This window comes from Desmodus rotundus, chromosome 2 (genome assembly GCF_022682495.2).
Source record: "Desmodus rotundus isolate HL8 chromosome 2, HLdesRot8A.1, whole genome shotgun sequence".
Taxonomy (NCBI): domain Eukaryota; kingdom Metazoa; phylum Chordata; class Mammalia; order Chiroptera; family Phyllostomidae; genus Desmodus; species Desmodus rotundus.
Window position 1 is genome coordinate 30065696 of NC_071388.1, and position 26706 is coordinate 30092401.

At 37.5% G+C, this 26706-nt stretch overlaps 1 protein-coding gene across 3 annotated transcripts in view; it reads left to right on the top strand.

Moving 5' to 3' along the window:
* Window positions 1-23332, top strand: part of SERPINI1 (serpin family I member 1) — a 74211-nt gene extending 50879 nt beyond the window's left edge. For all 3 annotated transcript variants that reach the window (XM_024563276.3, XM_045197682.3, XM_045197691.3), the window contains exons 5-9: window positions 1178-1382; window positions 9224-9321; window positions 21153-21239; window positions 22661-22750; window positions 23009-23332. In XM_024563276.3, the coding sequence (XP_024419044.2) occupies window positions 1178-1382; window positions 9224-9321; window positions 21153-21239; window positions 22661-22750; window positions 23009-23085 (557 nt within the window). In that variant the 3' untranslated portion in view covers window positions 23086-23332. The remainder of the gene's footprint in view (window positions 1-1177; window positions 1383-9223; window positions 9322-21152; window positions 21240-22660; window positions 22751-23008) is intronic.
* The last annotated feature ends 3374 nt before the right edge of the window (window positions 23333-26706 follow it).

The window sequence follows — 26706 nt, forward strand, 5'->3', positions numbered from 1 at the left end:
TGTGTAAGAATATTCGATTACTACAAAAAGTCATTGGCTTTGGGTAGTTTTCAGTGATCCATATGTTCTACCCAGCTCTTGATTTGATTCCTTACAACTTTTTAAATCACAAACATTCTTTTGAAATTTTGCCTCCACACTTGTGTATGTATGGTCAGACATAACTATTCATTCATAGTTTCATTTATTGAGGGTCTGTAATTTGTGATACAGCTCAATATCCTGGGCATTACCTTCATAGATGTTTCATTGGATTTTTCAGAAGTTTCAGGTATAAATCTTTCTTACACCCTATATTAATCTGGATTAGTTTGTTTTCATAAGCAGAAGTGTAATTTTAAACTAGTAGCTTATTCTATTTAAAATACATTGTATAAATAAAAGATTATAATAACAGTTAATCAAATTAATAGTCAAAACTTAAAAGAAAATACCCATTTATATGAGAACCAAAATGTTTAATGCAATTTTTAAAGGCCTTAGATCAGTTGCAGGAAAATATTCACAACAAAAGCATTAATTGTTTTCAATGGGGAAAATTCTAAAGTCGTGGCAAGACCATTTATTTTAAAGACTAATTTGTTTTATGAAAGCCTAGTCAATTTAGCTAAGTTTATAGAACACAAAGTCAACTATCTAATTTATCTGATCACCTAATTTGAAGGTGATAATCACCACAATACACTAGACACCTATTGTAGAATGCAGTAGATTTCATTTTGGTTGTGCTGCCTGGGTCTCAAAACTTTTAGCTGTGATATTAATAGAACACCAGGTATTACACGGTCAATTTTCCCTTCATAGTAATCAGGCAGATATTGGTAAATGTAATATTGGATCCAGGACTTTATTTTTCTAACCAGAAATTTTCATTGTTTCTAATAATATCCTTTAAATTTATATTCATTTGAAGTCTCATTTAAAAATAAAAACTAAGTCTAGAAAACTTGTTATGACAAAAGTGAAATAATTCTGGGATTCTAAAATAAAATAGATGCTGCAAGGCTTAGGATTCACTTAAATTTCAAGGTCTATTTTTAAATAAACTCTCTTTTTCTCAGATGCCTACATTTCTTATATTCTACACTCTATTTTGAAAAAAAAGCTTTATAACAAATTTAAACATTTTATTTAGGCTTTGATGTGGAGCTTTGTTTTTTGTTGTTTTTTCTTTTAGGGGAATTTAGTGATGGCTCCAATGAAGCTGGTGGTATCTACCAAGTCCTAGAAATACCATATGAGGGAGAAGAGATAAGCATGATGCTGGTGTTGTCCAGACAGGAAGTTCCACTGGCCACTCTGGAGCCGCTGGTCAAAGCACAGCTGATTGAAGAATGGGCAAACTCTGTGAAGAAGCAAAAAGTGGAAGTGTACCTGCCCAGGTGAGAGGCTGCTGTGTGGCTCCCCCTGACAGCATGGTGGGGCGAGGCACCATGGGTGGGGGGAGGAGTAATCAGTAAGGTTCTGACCTGGAAAAACTCTTCCCATTACTTTGAACTTAAAGTCTTATGCTACTCTCCTCCTTCTCTGTCTTCTCCTCCTCCTCTAATATTCTCCTTCTCCTTTTTAAAAAGTATTCTTTCATTCTCATGCAGTCCCGCCCAGAGACACAGCCTGACTTATTAATTCATTCAGTACTGTTTACCAACACCTACTTTCAGATACGAGTCAATATTCTTAGCTTCATTTTAGGAGATTTTCCAATAGATTGTCTCTGAATATAATTTACATTGACCGTCTTCTGTATTTCATTAATATTTAAAGGTGATTATAGCTGCAAAAATAATCTCTGACAGTGTTGGAAAAAGTGCAAGCAAATCACTGTGCTAGGTGCCGAGATGCAACCATAAATAAGTAGGAAGAAGCTTAAGTTTCTCCTGTGGCCCAAAGAATAAATTCCATGCAGGGCCTAGATGTTCTGGCTACATTCGCTTCCTCAACCCTAACCTGCTGCCACTAAGCACATCAAATATGTAGTAGCATGTACTATCCATGTGCTTGTGGTCATGCCACAGACATCATGCTCTTTTTATGCCTCTGGGTCTCTCTGTGTGTTTTTTGTGTTGGCCTAAAATGCCCTCCTCACATTGCTTTGCCAGCTTTGTTTACTTAGCCTCCAGGGTACAGTTCTGGCACTAGTTTTAGGAAGCCTTCCACGAACCCTGTGACGGCGCAGGTGACCCTCACATTGTCCCCATGTACGCATCCCCCCATTATGACAAGACATTTATGGTCCCGCCCCACGATGGCCTTACCCTTCTGTTTACCTCGGTAAATTCTTCGGAAGTCAGATCTCTTCCCCATAACGGAGATGTGTTTGCAAAACCAAACCCAACTGAAGACATTTATTCTGTCCTTTAGTACCTAAAAACCTAGTAGGGGAGTGAGACCAATAAACATGTACAAGTTTATAAACGTAGTGCATTAGTTAGTGCTAGACTAGGAAACAAGACATACAAATAAATGATAGATAAACCTATATACGTGTGTGTATGTGAAAGTACAGTTTTAACATTCATTTGTATTAAGAAAATTTATAAATATGATTAATTAATATGAGCATTGAAAGGTGATAAGACATAGTATTAAAACTGAATTACTAACCATTCTTATTCTAATTTTAGGAGTTATCATTTCAAAGTTCACAGAATTAATTGGATTTCTAAAGAATATGAAGTGAAGAAAATGAGTTTTCGAATATTTTCATCACCCCAGTAAAATCCCAATGCCCATTTACAGTCAATCCCCGTTGCCATCCTGGGAGCCAGGCAACTACTAACCTATTTTTTATATCTCTGTAGATTTGCCCTTCCTGGATATTTAATACCAAATACATCACACAATATATGGTTAGAAATTTAAAAGTTATATCTTATATAAGCTTATTTTTCAAAATACTTAGCTGATATTTACTTATGTTAATGGAGATCTACTTGGAACTGTAGACAATTATGACTAGAAATATATATATATATATATTATGTTAGTATTACATATACATAGTGTATAATTATAGTAATATATAGCCATTCATTTCTTAGTCTATATATAAAAATTAAGGTACTTGCACTCTATTTGTTTTCTTTTTAGTTAAAATTTTGTTTGCATAACTTTCCATGACAACACGTTTCTGTAGAAAGATTACACTAAGTCTGTGCTCAAGGGGAGGTAGCCAATGAATACCTAAGAAATAAAGCCAAGGAGATTATACATATAATACTAGATGGTAACCAGCCATGTAATATAAAAACCAAACTTTTATTGAACAAGATACAAGATACAAGAAACATTGTACATAGGACAGTGACTCCTCAGTCCTCTTCAAAGTAGGCACCTTGGGACCTCACACAGTTCTCCCAATTGCCATCAGCTGCCCCATCATATTTTCCTGAATCTCATCAATGGTCTGAAATATCTTCCCTTTCAAAGGTGATTTTAGTTTTGGGAAAAGCCAGAAGTTGCAGGGTGTCGAATCTTGGCTATAGGGGGACTAAGTCACCTGGGTGATTTGATGTTTCACCAAAAAATTCTGCAGAAGATGTGATGCATGAGCAGGTGCGTTGTTGTGATGAAGCTGCCAATCACCAGTTGCCCATAGCTGCGGCCTTCTGAATCATCGGAATAGTTTCTGTGGAAGAGTGTTCAAGCTTAATGGAAAAATGGGATGCACATTCATTGCTGTACTCGCTCAGTCATTTTTAATGTGACAGCCACACAGTGTACATGCTCACTCAATGGCTTCTACCGCCCCCACTGACTAGTACAGTGAAGTCATCATCGTTCATGCATTCCAGTCCACTCTCCTTGGCTGCCAGGTTACATAGATTTCACACGAACTATTCTTATTATATTAACAATGGCTGGACTTTTTCCAGACAGACCTCCTGTATATATATGTATATAAATAATTGACCCTTATACTGAATATATAAACAATATATCTTAACTCTAAAAGCATTTACTTTTAAACATTACTAATTCAATTTAAATATCTAAATCAGATCTAAACTCTCATCCAGAGACTGTTATCATTAATATTGTATTTTTCTTTACATTATATAATGAATTCCTTTTGATAATATGGGAAATTCAGTACAGTGTTAATGCTTCCCTTATTGAAGCATCTCCAAATGCTTCAGTTTTGGGAGGATGCAGTTACTTAGAAGTATTGTAACAGAATTATAAATGAATGCTTAACAAGAATCACATATTCTAATTCAACCGTATCACTAGAAAATGTGGGCTGCAGGTCCCATGGAGAAACTGAACGTGGCAGCAGAAGAAAATTAATTTTTCACATTCTAAGAGATACTGTTCAATTATGAAACAGTTTGACTTGCTCACTCATATTAATGCCTGTTGCTAAACTAGGCACAGCTGATTAACATGTGTCCATTACTCTAGCAATTCTATGAACTCTCCCTCTGCATGGCTAATGCATAGAGAAGGGAGGCTAAAAAAGAGCTAAGATAAATTCGGTTTCTCTTTTTGAGAGATTGACTATTTTCAAATACTTATGTGTCAGTAGTAGTCAATGGAAAACCATTCACCCCCTCCATTTTACAGCATTGGCATCCTCAAAATGCTCAATAAGGGTACTGACTTACGTGACCCAATTTTAACAAAGGGAAACACGTTCTGGTAGCTGTGTTCTAGGTTCACGCAAGTGTCTGTCTTAAACGGGTTGTATAGTTTAATTCATATGGAAATTATTATCAGAAAATGAACTTTGCATTGCTGTAATTTGACCAGTTCTTGTCCTGTTTGACAGATATTTTATTTTGTTATACTAGATTTTATGCAAAGAGCTTTAAAATGTTTTTCTTAAGATGTATAGAATATTTTGGGGAGGGGGAGAAGAAGCAATGACTTTTGTATTTTTGTTTTCCCCCCAAATAATCCTATTAACAGATAACAAATTAAAGTTGTATATGTATCCAAAATACAAGAAGTCTGTTTTGTAGAGGGTAAGATTGCTATACCTATGGTATATTGCCACATCTAGTGAAATACCATAAGGTTTATGCATAGTCATACATTTCTAAGATCTCAATGAGATGGTCAGATATTCTTCCCATTTACCCATGATAGCGAAAGTAGTTTGGCTAACATATAAAATATATAGAATCTTAAAAGCGCATTAGAGTACTACCTGGCACAGAGTGGCATGTAAGTACTACATTTTATTACTATCATTTTTATTTTTCAGTGTACATTTTAAATACTACTATTTATCTTATCTGAATCTATGGGTAGTTTTATACATACTTTTCTCTAGGTAGAAGTTTTAAAAACTTGGTTCTCATGAACATTACTCTCTTCATTGCCCCTGTGTGTGCTGATTTTCCAGTTTTTGCTGATTCGGCTTAGGTATAAGAAGAGTTTTCTAAACTCAAAATCCAGTATCTGAAGACTTGGAAGGCAGAGGCGCAGGCTGTAGTATGTTTCCACTCTGACTTTTGTAGTCTCGCATTTGTCGCTGGTGATCACAGAGAAGTCAGAGGATATAAAGTGGTTCTCTATTTTGTAACCAGGAACCATGCTGTTATTTTGAAATAACCGTCTACAAATAAAGTACTTCAGCTTCATGTTGGTAAAAGAAAACCAATGCGCACGCCATCTGATTTTGTTCTTTAACATGAATGCTTTTTATTATGTTCCTCAATTGCTTCCAAACTTTAGAAATTCCCTTAAAGGTAATATCCTTGTACATTTGTTGTATTCTTACATTTGCTCCACACGTCTACTGAGTCTCTGATGCTTCCGCCCTCCACGCAACTCTTTGGCATGCTCAGGTAAAAAGGTGCAAATACACCATTATGTTGTGTGCTTTTATTAAAACAGGCCTTTTGGTTTTAAAACAGCAGTGTTTAGCCTTTTGTGATTGTTGACATGATTACAGATGTCCCACATTTCCCCCAGAATTCCCACTCTGTAGTTATTTGTTTTTACATAAACCATTGTTGGAAGTATAGTGGTTAGTGTTGGGGGCTTTGCACTCAGAAAGACCATAGTGCATGTCTTCATTTGATGACCTACTAGTGATGTGACTAGGGCAAGTTTCTTAGCTTGTTTGGACTTCCGTTTGTTCTTTTTTGGAACAGAGATAAGCCTGTCTCATGGGATTGTGAGAGGTTAGCCTAGGGATGATCAAATGAGATACCACGCATGGAAGGGTTTGCATAGTGCCTGGGACATGTAGTGAGCACTCGGTTTAAGGAAGATAATAATGATGATTTATATTAATACTAGCCTATGTTAAGAGGAAAGAGATTATTAATGTGTGATAGCTATTTTTTTCAATAGTTTGATGAGAAAAAGATGAATGAATGAATGGCGATTGTTTGCATCCTGTCTTCAACTTAGAATAGACATTCTCATCGACACCTAGATTATATTTCACTTCAACTTATGGGTTTTGTCCGATGCCAAGTACTACAAACATTAAAGTAAAAACGCTAGATTTGACTACTTTACAGTTAAAGTAGCAGGATTAATCCAGATATTTAATCAAGTTATTTCATCACTACTAAAATGTAAATATATACATCTTAACATCTATAATAATGTGAATATTATACATAATTTCAATGTAGTAAGAATTGTTACCTGTATTGCATGCCTGCTATATGCCAGGACCATCATAAGACTTTTAGAAACTTTTTTTAACCCTCTCAACAATACTATGAAGTGAGTATTATTATTATTGCCATTTTTTCACATGCCGAAACTGAGGCTCAGAAATCAGGGAACTTGCCCAAGTTCAGTCTGGGTAACTTACCATCTTCACCTGAACAACCAGCCTCCGAAGTGTGAAATAAACCAAGTTGCTTAAAGGAAGTAAAAAGAATTTTTCTTTCCAACTCCAGATAAATACATCTGGTGTCAAAGTCTCTGAATAAAAGACGATAGAATACATATAAAAGGATAGAGAGCTATATTCTCAGAAAATTCAGACAGAGGTTGACTACAGGGGGGAATGAGGACTTACCACGTGTAGACTAACAAGTGAGGTCAAGTTCACACTTTCATTGGCAGTTGTGCCCTTAGAGCCCTTTCGGTCGATGAGGTTTGTCTGGAAGGAGCGATGAAGAAGCTGTGTTAATTTCTGGTAGGCATTACGTTGGAAATGTTTGGCAATGGCAAAAGAAATAAATGACCCTCAGTTAAAGAAAAAAGTAATAGGAATCTACTCCTGAAATCTTCCTTTACTTTTCTGTTTTAGGTGGATCAGGATGTGTATCGTGCTGCCTGGACCCCTAATCCTGTTCTGCCATTTATTTAGCTGTGTGACCTCATCCAGTTATTTTATCTTTCCATCCTTAAGTTTCTTCTTGTTTTAACTGAGGATTATAATAATAGCTACTTCAAAGGGCTGTGTTGATATTTAAATTAATCTGATTTTTGTGCTCTTGGAACAGTTCTGGGCATATAGTAAGGTCTATATAAGTGATCAAAAATAAATTAATAATGATAATAATAACAAAGCACACAAAAAAACTTAATTAAGCCATTGAATGTTTTCTCTGTGACATCCCATATGTTCCTACTCATCTTCCTTTTATACTGTCATAGACAATGTCTACTTTTTTGTAAAAGCAAAATAGGGAGGGATAAAAAAAGCAAAATAAACAATGTAAGTCCAAGTTAAAGTATAGGATATAGATAAAATTTAGTACTTAATTTAATATGTTTGCTCTATATTTACTTATCTTTTGGGTTTTTTTATATATATAAACATAAACCTGCTTAAAACTATTCTCTCCTAATCATTTCTCTTGGTTCCTAGTCTTACTGATAGCAATCACTCCCTTGTCACTTTTCTTAAAGGCAAACATCAGAAATGATGCTAATGTAACATTAAGTGACTGTTGCAGACATAGCTCTTTTAAGTACACAGCCATTGCCTAAAATTGATTATTTTGCTCTGTATTGATGAGGAGGCACATGTAGGTCTAACCAGTTATTTTCATTTTTTAAAGAAAGTAATAAAACCCTTTGCTTTTAGTAAACACATTTGTTTGTTAATGCAGCCATGTTTTGTCTGTATCTTTAACTAGTAACATGGGTGATACAATTCATTGGTTTGCGAGATATTCCATTTTGGTAACAATCTGGCTTTCTGTGGAAAACTTGAGAGAGAGGAAAAGGGAGTGAGAAAGAAAGGGAAAGAAACATTGATGTGAGAGAGAAACTTCTATCGTTTCCCCTGGCATGTAACCTGATAGGGGACCAAACCGGCAGCCCAGGAGGGTGCCCCCACTGGTAACCTAACCGGTGCCCCACCTTTTGCCTTGCCAGATGATACCCAACCAGATGAGCCTCTCCAGCCAGGGCTCTGTGTAAACCATTTTTTAAAATTAAACCATGTACTTATTTGTATTTAAGTTTTTCAATAATGTTGTATTTACTTTTACAAAAATAAGGCACATTTATGTATAATAATTCATAAAGTGTATTATCTTGTATATTAATTCTTTTGAACAAAAAGGATCTATTATTCTTGTTTTAAAAATCTCTATATAATTGAAAAAAGTACATAGTTCTTAGGATGCAATATTTAACTCACTTTTATTGGTTAACGGCTTTTCTGGAGTGCTACCCTGAGAACAGGCTTATCTCCGAGAGGTTAATATAATCATGAATATATATATTTTTAACATGATGATTTTTATGTTACCTTTCTGTGAGTTGTATAGAGTTGAAATGCTAGATGTATTCATTTCACAGCAAAATTTGGTTCTTATTTAATGTTTTCCATTGGGTAGGAAGTTGACCAGAATATGAAGAAGAGAAGGAAACACCTTGGGTAAATGTATGATTAGTCAATACCAGCTTAAAAAAGCAACCATATTACTAGGTTAAAGGGTTTTGAATGCTATTCATTTACAAGTTTTACATAGAACTATGGTAATGATTCTTGATCTCAAAATTCATTTATTCCACCATGTATTATGGTGTTGTGTCCATATCATATATTTTTTCTACTTAATAATTTAATACTCTTCTGTTATATTATTTTACTTGACTCCTCCTCTTTTTACAAACACAATCAAATACTACTTGTAGACGAAAGCCAGTTTTAGCATAATTTTCCCTCTCAAAACAGACTTTAAAAATCAACATATCTAACATTTTATTTTTGTTTCAGCTAGCAAGATACTGTAACAGAATACTTTTAAAATGCTATAACAAACTATTTTCCTCCCCATGTGTTCTCCAGGTTCACAGTGGAACAGGAAATTGATTTAAAAGATGTTTTGAAGGCTCTTGGAATAACCGAAGTTTTCAACAAAAATGCAAATTTGACAGCCCTGTCTGGTAGGAAATAAACAATAATTTTTTTAAAAAGTTATTGCATAAAAGCTTTTTGAAGTGGTAATGTTGAATCCTCTATTTACTATGGAGTCCTGAGGTAAAATATAGTTAATTTCCAGATAAATATAATAAATATATTTAAATTCTACAAGCAAAACTATAACTTAAGTCATAACATTAATTTGATATTATTCTGGTCCATGTCTTATCTTCAATAATAGATTATATTCTCCAGAAGACCTGCCTTATACGTCTTTGAACTTCCCATCCCATCTGACACAATGCTTTGTAGAGTAGATACTCAATAATGTATTGATTGAATACCTCCATGTGTCTAGTAATAGAAAATAATAGAGGAAAGAAAGAAGGAAGAGAGGATAAATGAGTGTCTGCCGTGAGAACTAGATACTTTAAAAAGAATACTCAGTGAGATAATGTAAATATTATTCTAAGTCTTCAATCAAAAACATTGGTTTGAAGAAGCAGCTTCAAAATATACCTGGTGCATTGGGTGTTGGGTAATTTATTTTATCTATCGCAACAAAATAAAATCCACTCGAATTATTTGATTCAGATACCCTAGCTAAAAATCATATGCTAAAAATCATAGCATATTAGTCACACTAAAGTACTTAGAACATGCAAAGTCTTTTTAGAAAGATTTTAAGTAACCAACTCTAAGACATTTAGAATTAAGCTGCCTGTGAGTTTGAAACTCAGTTTATATAATTATTTTCTATCATTTCTATAGAACACAGAAAATAAAACAATCTGTTTTTGATGAGATAAAGTCGACTATATATCAAGATAAAAGAAACTCAACATGTAAGACCTCTTCATGTGCCACTTATTGAGCCCAGTTCTCCTTCTAGAGAGCTGAAGTGATAGAAGATTTCCTTAGCAACTCAAGAGTTGCAGAAGAGAATTTAGTTTTCTTCTCCTGAAGTAGCAAAATATAGAAAACCAAGCTGACCAAGTAAGAGTTTCTAAACCTGGAGTGTCAGGGCCCATGGATTGAATTCAGGGAAGAAGAGTTCCTCATTTCCGAGGTTGTATATGGGTGTGAATTGAATGCACAAGAGAGTGGGTGGGGGAACAGCAAGGAGGCGACAGCACATTCATAGCTTTCAATAAGTTCTCAAGTCTGCAATCAAAAAAGCCTTGCCCACCCAGACTGAGGATTGGGCAGACTGTTTCCTAAGCAGCACTGAGCTTCCAGCAGTGAGATGATACTGATGTATCTTCTACCCCTTACTTAGAGAGTTTACATTGCAAAACAGTAATAGAGCTTTTCTAAATATCTACTATATAAGTGTGTCTGTTGACACAAAAGAAGTGAATTTTCCCAAGTAAACGTTTTCATGACTCCCACCCAAGAGATGAGGATCTGAACTCTTCAGTGAGATTGTCAAGAAGGTAGTACTTTTTGAACTTGAGTCAGAAATACGTTCATGGTTCAAGTGTAGTGTAATTTAAACTTCATATGCTTCAGCACTGATGTGTGTGGTTCAGTTGGTTGGGCAATGTCCCACAGGCAAAAGGTCACCTAGGTTCAATCCCTGATCAGACCTAGGGCTTGCAGGTCCAGTCCCAAGTCGGGTCACCTAGGAGAAGCGGCTGATCAATGATTCTCTTTTACATCAATGTTTCTCTCCCTCTCTTTCTCCCTCCCTTCCCCCTCTCTCTAAAAATGAATGGATAAAATCTTTAAAAAAATAAAGTTCTATGCTCCCTTCCGTAGGAACTGAGAGAGTCTATCTACCACGCTGGCCAAATGCCAGCTGGATAATTACATGCCGCTTTCTGACCGCAGCTCTATTTTCAGTTTGATTAGAGATTCATTCCTCACTCTCTCACCCAAACATCTAGGCCGTTATTTCACACGCACAGAATATCTGCTGCTTTTCAGTCCTGGGGCATTAGCACCGCAGTGGCAAATCAATTATTGTGGTCAGTGTAGCTTAAAATTTTTGACATATCTGGAAGGTGTTTGAGGTAATAATTGCTTTTACTATGTACAGAGACAATGGAGCATAGATATACATTATGAACGCAGGTAGTTTGGAGATTAGAAATAACAGTAGGATCTTTCAGAGTTCATATAGTGTGTGAAGTCAGTTTGATCAAACCCCCATCAGAACTGAATCCTTCTCAGCATCCTGCTCACAGCTGCATTCCCCACACCTGGCACAGGCCTGACACATACTTGGCACACGGTAGGTGTTCGCTGAAGGATAAAATGAGGGAAGGAAGGAAGAAAGAGGTTTCCTTGGGGCCACCTCACAGATTACATTTCTTGGAATATATACTCCTTAAAACATCAGTGAAAAATCCAAAGTCAGCTGTCCCCATACACGACCCCACTCAGGTCTTCAGAATAATGTGATGAAAGATTTAAAGCCAGTACCTCAAGCTCTCGATGAGAAACTTGTAATTCTTAAATTCCTAGTTTTGCCAGAGTCTGCATAGCCCCAGCATGCCAGTCACCCCAACCAGAACAATCTTCATTCATTCTCTCTTTCTCTCACACATTAATCTATAAATCATTTATTCAAAAACTGTCCAGTGACACAACTACAAGGCTTGCGCCTGTGCGTCCTCTAAATTCAATAGTATTTTATCTCCGTATCATTTATTTGGGCACCATATACTCTGCCTTACATGGTTGGTATTCTCGTCACCTGTAAAGTTTTTTGCCTCTCCAAGTAATGATGAAAATGTCTTTGACACTTAGTAACTCCCATAGTACCGAGGAAAATGATTAGCATGCATTACTTTGTAACTACTTTCTACCTTAATGAGAACTGCATGGTGTTTAAGATATAACATTAATTATATTCAATGCCATGTCTATTTCTTTCATTTAATAACTCTGTGTGAGGCGGATAGTGTGAGCAAAGTACTATTTCAGAAAAATAAGGAAATGATTAATATTTCATACCTGCTGTAAAGAAGCCTACAGACTTGTGGGGAGAAGGACATGAACAGGTGGATTTAATAAAATGAAGAGTGATACAAATGGCCTATTGGTGTGGTGGTTTTCAACCAGGAAAATCTGGCCCTCGAGGGGATATTTGGCAATAGCTGGAGACCTTTTGGGTTGTCACAGCTCAGAGGTACCTGGGGTGGAGAGGCTGTGGATGCTTTCTGTATACTGTGATCTACACTGCACAGGAGAGTCCCCACACAAGGAACTATGCAGCCCAAAATGTCAACAGTGATGAGCTGAGAAACTCTTTACTGGAGAAAACATCATGGAAGCAGAGAGGGAAAGAAAGTCAAATTGCAGAATGGGAGCATAGTGGGTCCAAAGGTGGAGAACATAGGCATGTATTTAAGCTTTTAAATGCAAACAACATTTCTGAACAACATCTTAGAAAGTAATAGCAGTAGTTGCCTCTCAGATGCGGACAGAGTCTCTTAGATAAAAGAAGAATTTTCATTCCCCATACCACTGTCTACTGTTTGGAATTTTACCCTGTGTATGTTTTATTTCATCAATTAAAATTCTTACTTAATAATTGGACAGCACTTTAAAAATAACATAATTAGTGGGTTCTGTACACTGGAGAGCACCCCAAAAACAATTAGGTACCACCGTGACACTGCCACGTTCTTAAAGCAGGGGATAAAAAATGTACCTTCAGATATGGCGAATGTGATTTGGAAGTGGACCAAACAACAACTCTGCTTCATGTTCTCCTGCTGCTGGAGAAACAGTGACTTGAGGATGTTTGGCTCAGACCTCTGGAATCTGCTCTTTCATTTTCTGTTTCCCCGGCCTCCACCTTCATTTCACACTCCCATTACCGCTGCCCTGGACTATTTCAATAGCCTTCTAAATGGTGTCCAATCTCTCTTCCCCTTAATCTGTCTTATCTACTGCTTATCTGCTACTGCCAATATTAATCGCCTTAAAACTCACTCTCAGATCATTCCAGTTCCTGTTCAAAGCCTCCCTTCAGCCTACTGTGCACAGTCCCCTGCTCGGCGGGGCATTCAGACCTCAGCTCCCTCCAAGCTTAACTGTGGCTGATTGCGTATACACGGCTTGTGCTCCAGCCAAACTGAACACTCGCTCTGCACCACACATCCCCCTGGCTCCCCCTCTTTGTGAAATCTCCCCGACATGAAATACCCATAGAACTGAGCCTCAGCTCAGATATCCCCAACTTTATCAAGGCACTACAATTACCACAACCAGAAGTAGCCACTCCTTAAATCCTGAAATGTTCTATTCTATACGTCTCCTTTTGCCACATATTATATCTGATTTTATATTATTATTATTTTTGCACCAGATATCCCCTGCCAGCATTTATACCTCCCAAAAGGTTGATCCTTCTGTGTGCTTGGGAAGCACCTAGCACTGTGCTTTCTGCTTAGCACTTACTGAGCGAGGGAACGAATAGGATGAGAGGCTCTGTATTTATTATGCTTGTTTTTTATCTCAATTTGATGTCCATTGCTTTTGACGCTAAATTTCATTAACATAAAACATTCTTAAGACTCATATAATAAACATGGAATCTAGAATGTTGAGAATCATTTTCTTCCCAGGCTGGTTTTAAAGGCTCATCTAGTTGCAGTGAGGATCCTGTTATAGATCAGGGCTATTTTTGTAATGGAAATGAGTGAGTGTCAGCATTTGGATTAATAGATAATCCTCCTGAAAGTTGTAAGGAAGGAAAAAGCGAGTACTAAATCTTTCAGCATAAAGTACGAGCTTTAATAAAGGAGCCAATAAAATAAAGGAGTTAAGAAGACACAGCAAAAGCTGTATCCAGGTCAGACTAAAGTGCTTAGATTTATGCTAGACCGAATCTTACATTCTGCCCTTGTTTGTTCTCTTTCTCCTTGCAGCTGTAAGCCAGAAGGCTCTATTTCTTCTGGTGCCGTAATTCCATTTCTGCTCCTACTTTCTTGCCCCAACTATTGCAAAAGTTAATAGCTTCATCCTCCTGCCCCTAGCTTTTGCTCATCTGATTCACCCTTTACAGCTCCTGCCACAGGTATCTTCTAAAGTGGAAGCAGTCTTGTTCTGTTACCTCCGGACAAAGCCCAGCTTTCTAGTATCATGGTACAAATGTGTCATGTGGGGCGTATCCCCTGCCACACCCCACCTCCTCATAAGCCAGGCTCCAGCTGGACCTCAGATCACCCCCACTGCTTATCTCACTTTGCAAGTACAATCCTCCACTTGGAATGCCCTTGTACCCTTCTGTGACTTTCACTTCCTTCTTATTCTTCAAGAACCAGCCCAAATGTCACCGCCTCTGAGAATCTTCCACTGACAGACAGCCCTCCCTTCCTAGACGATTTACGTCCCTTCATGTGGACTCTCATAGCGCAAAGGTCTTCTCACATTGTTTGTTCACATACCTCTCTCTTGCCTCGGAGCTCCTCAGCAGCAGGGACTGTGTCATAGACATTATTCTATGCTCAGAACCCAGCACAGAGCCGGGCCCAGGACAGATGCTGGGTGGATGTGTGGTGAGGGAATGGTGCTTGGTTCTGGCTTGCTCCTGGTGTGGGGGCGTCTGTGAAACCTCCAGCCCTCATCACTCTCCACATTCCAGCCACACTAGCCCACTTTTGGGTCCTTGAACATCATACCTGGCTTGTATCTGCCTCTGCACTAGCTTTTCCCTCCACCGAGAACCCTACCTTTAGGTCTTCTCGTGGCTCCTTTGTATTCTTTAGGTGTAAGCTCAGATGGACCTTCTCAGATGTGCCTTTTCTAATGCCCTATGTAACGCAGCTCTTCTTCCCTGCCCTAGTCCAGCCCACACATCACCTAATCTTATTTCTTACACCCTGAAATTGTGGCCACTTATTGATTTGCTTTTTAATCGTTCTTGTCATTTAATGTCTGCTTTCCCTCATAAGGAGGGAGCTGTTTAGTTCACCATAGTATGCCCAGTGCATTAACAATGTTTGGCACATGGGAGGTGCTTAGTACGTGAACGAATGAATGAATATTTGCCTGTCTATAACAAAATCTATCCAGTAAAACAAACACTGCTCCTGCCTTGAAGGAGCTCAAATCCTAGAAACCTTTCTGAAGTTCATGGGTGGAACGAAAGCTAAAAATATTTTAGCAACTAAGTATCCAGCTTTTAGTGCTGTTATGGAACTCTCTTCGTTTTATTATTTTAAGCATGTCCTTGGTGATGCAGAAATCTATTTAAGCGGCCTGTGTTTAGGAACAGTGCCATGAAGGGAGCAGTGGCATCCACTTACAGGAAGGCCATGCTGCCGGCATTATGTTAATCACAGATCCTTAGAGCCTTGGGTGCCCCGCACAATACTTCACACAAAGAGGGTACTTGATAAATATTTCCTCAGTGACTGAATGAATGCCTAAGTATTTTGCCCGGCTTGCTTTAGAAGAACTTGAATAATTGCCCAGCTCTTCTCTGGGGAACCTAGGGTTGGCTGGCCCAGCTCCCATCTCACCCACGTGAGCAGCCTGGCTCCACACGGCCCAGAAGAGAGTAGGACCAGTCACTTGGCAGCGATGTCTGCTATGACCAGAAGAGAAGACTGCTTGGCACCAGTGTGTGGATTTTTTTCTTTCAGTAGCTCTGTTTGCCTTTGATTGATTGATTGATTGATTTTTGTAGAGAAGAGTTAACTTTTCTCTAACCAATAAGGTGAGCTCAGCAGTGTGAAACAGATCCCTTTAATTCCCCTCACATTCCGATTCATCAAATATCTGAGTGCGTACTTGGTGCCTGGGAGTGTGCAAGGAATCGATGATAGAAAATGAATAGGACAGGCAAGAGCCAGGCCCTCAGGGGGTACGGGTGCGGCTTAGCAGAAAAGGTGCCTGACCGACAGCATCACGTGGCAACGGGCAATGTGGGAGGGCAAGCATGGGAAGCGGTTCACTTGCCTGTACTCCTGCGTGACCTGATCTCCTTCTCGAATCTGGTGACAGCAGATGGATTCTTGTTTAAACCACTTTCAGCATACATTTTATTTTAATGTGGCTGCTTGAAATTTGTCCCAAGGGGAAAAATGTCATTTTCTTTTTTCCCCTCAGTATCGGTGATGTGCTTTTTCATTTGTTACATTTTCTCCTACTGGTTTTCCCCAAGGGCTACTGTTTTTCTGAAGGTTAAGTATCCTGAGGTCTCGTTTACGTCTGTAGACCTTTGCCAACCATCATGCATCCTTTAATCACCCCTGGGAGGCAGAACATTGGATGGGTCTTTCTTTTGCTGTCTTTGAAGTATCTATGATGACGCTGGTCTCTGGGATGCCATTCCCTTTGCTCTTCTACTCAATTAAATCTTTACATTTTTTAGTGTGTGCAGTCTTTGTATTCTTTCCCTCTCTGCTAGTGTTCTCCACCAGTTTTCCTAGAGCATCTAGTCTGGATTAGTGCTGTATGTTGCATTGACTACAAAAGTAAACTGTGTAGCTATAATTGTGAACAGAATCACAGCCATGGTGCCCACAGAGGGACAACACCCAAAGACTTACAGTAAGACATAGCTGACCCTGTTCCCTCAACAATTAGGTAAATTTCTTTTTATTGGGTTAAATATTGAAAAATTACACATTACCAGGAGCTTCCTCTCCTTAGGGCAGTTCATTTATTAGGCCCACTGAATGCTGGAACCCAGGGACACAAAGGGTAATGACACAATCCTTGTTTGAAGGATGTGGACAGTCTGGGAAGAGAGAGGGATCAATAAAAATATGATATATTATAAAGGCTTCATTCAATAGAATCAGATTCTGGGATGAGTGGGAAAGAGTGCTCAGTTTCACTTTAGCTCAAGGTAGGAATCAGAGGGAAGCAAAAACGGCATAGTAGGTCTTGAAGCTGAACTCTAAAACTAGATCAGGTGCCTTATTGTACAACAAAGGTTAAAGAGTTTCTTTGGAAGCAAAGACACAAAAGCAATGAAGTGGCAAAGCAGGCTATGGCAGTTCAAATAAACTGGAGCAGAGCGAATGGAGTGAGGAATGCTAAATGAATGAAGCCGAGGCAGCCTCACGGAGGTCCCCGTACTGGCATGCTGAGCAGGTGTGCGACACTGAAGGTGAGGTGGGAGGCAGGGCAGGCAGCAGAGGGATAGCGGGTTTTCAGTAGGGCACTAAGTCATCCCGGAGGAAGCTCCAATGGGAACTCGGACAGTGGAGTTGTTCTCAACTGCAGGGACATGACTGACGTCCCTTGAAACTCATTAAAAAAATGTATTTATATATCTTGCTGTGTTTAATTTTCTGACTTAAAAAAATTTACCTCCATGTTAATAGGTGAGTTTGGTTAATTATTTACTTATGTTTTTGTTGTTGTTCAATTACAGTTGTCCCCATATTCCCCCCATGACTCTCCCCTGCCCTACCCACCCACAACCTTCCACTTTCAATCCTTCCTCCCATTGTCCTTCTTCATGCATCCTTTACACGTGTTCCTTGACTTGACCCTTCCCCTTCTTTCCCCGTTATCCCTCTCCCCTCTGGTCACTGTCAGTTTGTTCTTTATTTCCATGTCTCTGGTTCTATTTGGCTTGCTGGTTTGTTTTGTTGATTAGGTTCCACATACAGGTAAGATCGTATGGTATTTGTCTTTCATCACCTGGCTTACTTCACTTAGCATAATATCCTCCAGTTCCATCCATGCTATCGCAAAGGGTAGGAGTTCTTTCTTTCTTTCTGCTGTGTAGTATTCCATTGTGTAATTGTGCCACATTTTTTTCATCCTCTCATTTAGTGATGGGCGCTGAGGCTGTTTCCAGCACTTGGCTATTGTAAATAATGCTTCTATGAACATTGGGGTGCATAGGTACTTTTGGATTGGTGTTTCAGGATTCTTAAGATATAATCCCAGCAGTGGAATTGCCACGTCAAAAAGCAGTTCCATTTTAGTTTTTTGAGGAAATTCCATACTGTTTTCCACAGTGGCTGCACCAGTCTGCATTCCCACCAACAGTGCACTAGGGTTCCCTTTTCTCCATAACCTCGCCAACACTTGTTTGTTGATTTATTTATGATGGCCATCCTGACTGGTTTGAAATGATAATCTCATTGTGGTTTTAATTTGCATCTCTCTGATGGCTAGTGATATCCTTTCATGTGTCTCTGGGCCCTCTGAATGTTCTCCTTGGAGAAGTGTCTGTTCAGGTCCTTTGCCCATTTTTTAATTGTATTGTTTGTCTTCCTGGAGTGGAGTCCTGTGAATTCTTTACATATTTTGGAGATCAGACCCTTGTCTGAGATATCACTGGCAAATATATTTTCCCATACAACTGGTTCCCTTTTCATTTTCCTGATGTTTTCTTTAGCCATGCAGAAGGTTTTAATTTGATATAGTCCCATTTGCTTATTCTTTCCTTTATGTCCCTTGCTCTAGGGGACAGAACAGTGAAAATATTGCTGTGGGGAATATCTGGAATCCTCCTGCTTATGTTTTCCTCTAGGACTTTTATGGTGTCACGACTTATATTTAATTCACTTATCTATCTTGAGTTTATTTTTGTGTATGGTGTAAGTTGGTGGTCGAGTTTCATTTTTTTGCACGTAGCTGTCCAGATCTTCCAACACCTTTTGTTAAAGAAGTGATTTTTATTCCATTTTATGTTTCTGACCCCTTTGTCAAATATTAATTGACCATAGAAAATTGGGTTTATCTCTGGGCTCTCTATTCTGTTCCATTGACCTATGTGTTCTTAATCTAGTACCATACTGTTTTGATTACAGTGGCATTGTAATATAGTTTGATATCAGGTATTATCCTACTTTGTTCTTCTTTCTCAAAATTGCTGTGGATATTTGGAGTCGTTTATGGTTCCACATAAATGTTTGAAATGTTTATTCTATATCTGTGAAATATGTCATTGGTATTTTAATAGGGATTGCACTGAATCTATAAATTGCTTTGGGTAGTATGGACATTTTGATGATGTTAATTCTTACGATCCATGAACATGCTATATTCTTCCATTTATTTGTGTCTTCCTTAATTTCTTTCTTCAGTGTTGTATAGTTTTCTGAGTACAGGTCTTTTACCTCCTCAGTTAGGTTCATTCCTTGGAACTTTATTTTTCTTGTTGCTATAGCAAATGAGTTTTTTTTCTAATTTGTTTCAGATGTTTCGTTGTTGGTGTACTTATCTTGCTTCTTTGTACTATTTTTAAATTTTAGTACTTGAGGCATTATTTTTTTGTTTTGTTTAATCTTGGGGAAAACTTGGAAACCCAAGATTGAAACCTATTATATTGTATAGTTTGCTAGGGCTGCTGCAGTGAAGTACCACAGACTGAGTAGCTTGAGCTATGAACATTTATTTTCTCACAGTTCTGGAGCCTGGAATTCTGAGTCTCTTCAGGGATGGTTCCCTCTGAGTCCTATTTCCTTGCCTTGTAGGTGGCTTTCTTCTTCCTATGGCTCCACATGTTGTCAAGGTTTTCCAGGGAAACAGAACCAACAGGAAAAATCTCTGTCTCTATCTATCATATATGTATGCATGTCTATGTGACATTTGTACATATGTGTGATGTATGTGTGTATCTATCTATCTATCTGTGGAGAGAGAGAGAGAGAAAGTGAAAGAGAGAGTGCAAGAGAGTTATTTTAAGGAATTAGCTCACACAGTGTAGTGACTTTGAAAATCCAAAATCTAAAGGGTAGATGGGAAAACTGAAAACCCAGAGAAAAGTTTTAGTTCAAGTCCAAAGGCAGTAAACTGGCAGAATTCCTTCTTGCTCAGAGGAGGTCAGTGTTTGTTCTATTAAGGCCTGTAGCTGATGGGATGAGGCCTAATGGTAATGGTAATGTTATTGCCATTAGCTAATAACATTAGCTACATGAATGGTTAGCTACGTTACCATTAGCCACATTGTAAGGGTAGTTTGCCTTACTCAAAATCTACCCATTTCAATGTTAATCTTATTTAGAAAACATTTCACAAAAATATCCAGAATACGTTTGGCCAGATATCTGGGCACCATGGCCCAGCCAAGTTGGTAAATGAAATGAACCATCGCACATGGTCTTCCCTCTCTGTCCGAATTTTGCCGTCTTGGAAGGCACCGCTCCTATTGGCTTAAGGACAGCTGCAATGACCTCACTTTAACTTAAGAATCTGTCTCTAAATATAGCCATGCTGAAGTTTTGGGGGTAAGCACCTCAACATACGAATTTTGAGAGAATACAATTCAGCAAATAGTAGCCACTAATTTGAAAATAAACATAAACAGAAAGATTATTCAAAGGGAAAACTAGTCCTTCTAATATTGAAATGTGTTATTGCCTCTGACGTTAGAGTCATCCTCAGATAAACCAATGAACTGAAATGTAAAGTAACTTTTTAATATATTTACATTTCTACAACTTAGAAAATTTTATGTTTTTCTTTGCCAATAATATTTAACATTACCTTTATAATTAGATTTTTAAAAATTTCTTACTCTGGTTATATCTAGATTTCTACTTGTTTTCATTTTGTGTCTTTAAATTTCAAATCAGAGGGCAACATGTAAGATGTTTTTATATTGAGTTATGAACTAATTTGAAGTTGCTATTGAAACAGAGCCACTTTTCACTTTTTATGGCAATTTAAAAATAAACAATGGGAATATTGTCAATAAAAATAAAAGGAAAAAAGGCAAGAGAATATAAAATGAGGACTAATCAGAATACACATCTCTGATGGTTCTCTCACATCATAAATGTAATCTTACAACATTATTTCTTATGGTTTATATCACATAGCAGTATATTATGTCTCATAGTTTTCAGATCCTTTTAACTAAACGGTAAAGTGCTTTTCTATCTCTGTTACTGAAGAAATGCTTCTTTTATTTCTTTTTTTGCAGATAGCAAAGAGATTTTCCTTTCCAAAGCAATTCACAAGTCCTTCATTGAGGTTAATGAAGAAGGCTCCGAGGCTGCTGCCACCTCAGGTGCCGAGTTGCTTTCTAAATCCTTCTCACCATTTCTAGATCTGTATTTGTGAAGCAATCTTGGGGAGGGGGGCATTTTTAGAATCAAGCCAATAAACCGACTACTGTGGCTCTGCTGTAACTTAGAAGTCTAGCTAACGCTGACCCAGCTAGGATTTCTAAATAGGCTGTGAATGAAGCATGCATTCAGCCCAGTGCCCCATGCCGGTAACTCCCATCTCCTGTTTGCTCACTAATGAGAGGCAGGAGGACATTGTAAGCCCTGTAGAATAGATTTTCCTGCTGTGCTGCCTGCTTTAATATTTCAAATATCTCCCTGCTGCCCATTTGAACATTTTTCTTGCTACTTAATTCCTTGTAGAAGTTAGTTTATAATTTTGTTGGTGAAAAGCTTTGATATTAAAAACACATATATAAACAAGAATATATGATAGCATGTAATAATTTAACTAAGTAATAATACCAATAAATCATAATTTAAAATAAATAGTTCAAGAAATTTGACATAAACCATGTGTCCAAAGCAAAATGGAAAATGTCCTTAATTATTTAGATCATTCTGACTTCCCTAATTAATTAAGAATGATTTTTCCATTGATTTTTTTCCTCCTTTTATTTGATTGGATTTGCTTCAATTTTATCATCAAATTTTAGTCAAATTTCCATCAACACCACCCTCATAAAATGTGACACCTTATATTTGCATGCATTATTTCTATCTTTGCATAAATTTGTCCATTAAAAAGATAGCACCAATTAAAACAGTATTTTCAGGAGGAAATAGAAACACAGTATTCTCAGGCATCAAGAGAGCTGAGAACTTACATAATTTAATAGTGGCTTTTGTCTGACGATTGAATCACCCCCCAGCAAGTATAGAACAATCATTTATAATAAGGACCTCAGGGGAATTCAGCTTCCCAGCTGTAGGAACACATGGAGTCTCTCACTGCTGTCCCTTCCCTTTAATCATTGCCGCTCTGGCCACTTGCTAGAAGCCTGGGAATTTCTCTGTAAAAACACCTGTTTCAAACACAAGAAATAATGATTTGAGAATATAAAATAACTATTCCTTTTTTAGCGGGTTTTTTTCTTCTCCTTTTAATTCAAAGACCATTTTAGTAAAGATACAAGTATTTATCTGAGACCGAGACTAAAAGTTTTGTAAGAGGCAGAATAAATTGTCCTGTTATTTGGGGTGGGGGTTGTAGAGGGAGGAAACTGTGGTGTGTATGGGGTGTGTGAGTGTTTCAAAGTTCAGTAGAAATATTAGCACCTTTATAATTTTTCTCTCTTTAAGTTTTAAAAATCATGTTTCTTATGAAGCATTGCCTTTGTGTTAAATATAGATGGTTCAGAGAAATTACTCATTAGTCCCTGCATACCCACAGACATGTAATTACTTTCTCTCTGCACTGTAGGAATGATTGCGATTAGTAGGATGGCTGTGCTGTACCCTCAAGTCATTGTCGACCATCCATTTTTCTTTCTTATCAGGAACAGGAGAACAGGTGAGTCTGTTATGAGAACAGAACTTTTTTAACAGGTTAAAAGGAAATAATTTAAAATTGAAAACACTTTTCCATCTTGTTTATTGGATAATTTCTAATGTTCAAATGATTTTTTAAAAAATGAAAATAATACATTTCTTTTTATTTTTAGAATATTGCTAGTTGTAAATAAGAAGAGACATAAATAATGCTTTTTAAATATTAAATGCATTTTTTTGTTGTTTATCCCCCCTTTCGTTCACTTCCAACCCAATGCAGGCACCATCCTATTCATGGGACGAGTCATGCACCCCGAAACAATGAACACAAATGGACATGATTTTGAAGAACTTTAGGTCACTTCACTTGAAGAACAAGAAAAGATAGTAACTAAGCACATTATGTTTGCAACCGGTATATATTTAAGATTCGTGTTTTACAGTATATCCTAAGATAATATTTAAACTAACTCCGTATAAAAACAGTATGTAAATTATAAGCCAACTTGTCCAGGAATGTTACCAGTATTATTGAAGTAATGGTCTTGTCGTGTCGTCGTGTTTGTTGTGCCGGTAACTAAAATAAAAGTACACAGTGGACGTGTGGAGAGCCCTGTTTTTCATTTCAGAAATTATAGTGTAAAGCTTCCTCTAGGTGAAATCTGGAAGCAGTGAGGTTTCTGGATGTCGTAAATCTTTTATGATCATGCAGACTCAAGGCACCAAAGTACACTAGCACTGTACACTTACACGTGACAAGCAGCAACAAGGGAATGAAGACCGGCACCCCACAAAAATTCAGACTGTTTTTTCCCCTGAAGATGATGTACAGTGTAATATAAAAGTATGCCAACTGAACATCTTCTGAATGGCTCCATGACAAAACGTGTTAAAAAATAGGGCTGTGCAAACCCATAGCTGATAGCTATGGTTTATTGACCATGTCTTTCAAAATATCCACTTGGCGTCAGAAGGCCTATGTCGATAACCAGCCTGGTATATCACCATGTTTTGCTGCTGCAAGTAAAATCCAAGCTACAACCAAGTTCTCAAAAGTCCCAAAGTGAACCGTACAAGCAAATTAATAACAAAAATATGCTCTATGGTATGTCCGTGACCAGAGCATTAACTAGAAAAAACATACTAGTACAGATGCCAGAAATCAGCAGGGCACGGGTTGAATTCTGCCCACAGAAGTGTTTTTGTTTGTTCTGTGTAGGTTTTCACAGTTTGAATCTGAACGTCTGTGGTCGGGGGACCACGTCTTTGTTTCTCCTGTGGGTTAACTGATGGCTCCTGGTACATTTGTTTGAGACCTCTGGGGAGTTCCAAGTACTTTGCAGCACATACTGATCTTATTCTCTAGAACAAGAAGTAGTTCATTCCAGTGGGGGGCAGGGCTCTAGTAAATTACTTTGTTGTCCATTGGCTGAAATAATGGCATTCTTCGGGGGAGTGGGGAGAAAAAAGAAAGGATGGTCTGATCATGTTCTATGAATGGAACTAGAGACACTTCATGCCAAACATTAACTTTAATTCTGTTCAGGAGACTTGCTTGGGGGAAACAGGTCTGACCCTAGGCCTGCTGAATTTTAAACTCTGAGGGAAAACTTGAAAGTCTGCATTTTTAAACAAGTTCCCTTGGTGATTTCGTTACATGCTAAATCTTGAATATTGCTAAATAAAGAACACGTGTGGAATGCTTATATACTAGTTGTTTAAAGTTAATTTGTAGAAAATCAGATCACTCAGTGAAGTGTCCTAAGTGAGTGGTTCTCAAACTTTCTGTGTAATAGAATTACCACCCGGGGATTATAAAAGAGATTATCACATAGTAGGTCTGGAGTGGTAGCTGAGAATCTGCATTTCCAAAAAGCTTCAGGGTGATGCCATTGCTTTTGGTCCACGGACTCAGGTTGGTAACAAGACTACATTTAACATAAGGTTTACATGTTTCATATTTTTCTACAGAGAAACAGAAAAACAGGTGTAACTGTCATCCAGCTTGGAGAGATTTGGGGGATGGAGCTGTAGATCTACATTAAAAATGCAATGCGTTTACACAAAATGAGAAAAAAAAAGGCTTTCTCTAAAGCTTTTTCCCTATTACATACAATGGAAAAACACTAGAAAAATAGACTTTGTCTGCATACTAGAACACTTGAAATATATTCTTTAAACATATAGAGACATTTACATATTTGCCATATTTGTATGTCTATTAGTTAACTAAATGAGTTACCTAGAAAGGAGAGTCAACATCATTAGATAAGCATAAAGCCCAAAATACAGTTTTTTAACTAATGTAAGATTAAACTCTACCATTCAGAATGTTTACCCTAAAATATTTCAATACAATTTAGATGTCCCTTAAATAAAACTTTGTTATTAACATGTTAGTGGAGTGCTTAAAATTAGGATACTTGATAATACCAAGTTTTCCTATTGTTTGACTCTTATAATTTCTTCATTATTTTCTTTTCTTTTGAAAAAATGACCTTGTTTGGTTCAATTTGGCTTCTTTCAAAATGCATACATTACTACACACAGTGTGAACAGCTTAACAGAAAGGTATTTCTCTTTGTATTTTGGGGGGAAGAAATCAACAACAATTATGCAGTGTTTGTTTTTAAACTAGTTTTTCCAGCTTTATTGAGGTATAATCGACAAATAAAACTATTTAAAGTGTACAATGTGATGATTGGAAATATATGCATTATAAAATGACTCTCACTATCAAATTAACACTAGTTAGATTTTTGTCTTATGTGACAGGAATGCGTGAGATTTACTCTCAGCAAACTTTAAGCATATAATACAGTATTTATAACTGCGGTCACCATGCTGTCCATTAAAGCCCCAGAACTTACTCATCCTGGAACTGAGAGTATGTGCTGTAGGCTTTGACCAATGCTACTCAGTGTTCCCTGAACTCCAGCCCCTGGCTGTCCCCTTTCTTCTCTGTTTCCGTGACTTTGACTCTTTTGTTTTGTTCTGTTTTTTAGCTCCCGCATTACGAGTGAGATCATGCAGTGTTTGTCTTTCTCTGTCTGGCTTATCTCACTTAGCATAATGTCTTCCAGATTCATCCATGTAGTCACAAATGGCAGGATTTCCTCCTTTTTATGGCTGAATAATACTCCTCTGTGTTTATAGTCATGTATGTGTACATACACATTTTTATATGTACATATATTAAATACTCATGTATGTGACATTTTCTTCGTCCATTCCTACACCGATGAACACTGGGTTCCTTCCCTATCTGGGCTATAACGAATAATCCTGCAGTAAACACGGGGGAACAGATGCCTGTTTGAGATACTGATTTTGCTGCCTATCTACTTTAGATATTAATTCTTTACCACATAGATGGTTTGCCAATATTTTCTCCTGTTCTCTAGGTTGCCTTTTCATTTTGTTGGTGGCTTCCTTTGCTGTGCAGAAGCTTTTCAGTTTGTTGTAGTCCCTCCTGTGATTTTTTCTTTTGTTGCCTGTGCTTTTGGTATCATATTCCAAAAATTATTGCCACAACCAGTATCAAGAAGTTTTTTCCCTGTTTTCTTCTAAAAATGCAAACACAGAGATCATGATACTTCGCCCAGTTGCTTTGTTTAATGTCTGCCAGCAAAGTTATTCTTGAGAGAGAGCTCTGCATGCACATAAACATAGCTACAGAAAGAATTCTGTGTCTTAGGAAGACAGGGAGAGAGATTTTCACAGAAGAATCAGTTTAATGTCTTTTGTTGACTACTTGGGTTCAAAGCATAGAAGATAGCTTAACATTAATAAACCTAAGCTAAAGGTGCATTATGTTCATTCTAGTTTCTGATTTTGGTGAGACAGAGATCCATAGATTTGTGGAAAGAACATTTAATTAATGAAAATAAACAAATGCAAATGAAACATGTACTTTCCTTTTTCCAAATTTACTCTTTTGTACACATTAAGTATAGATGAACTTTTCTTCTCTTTGAA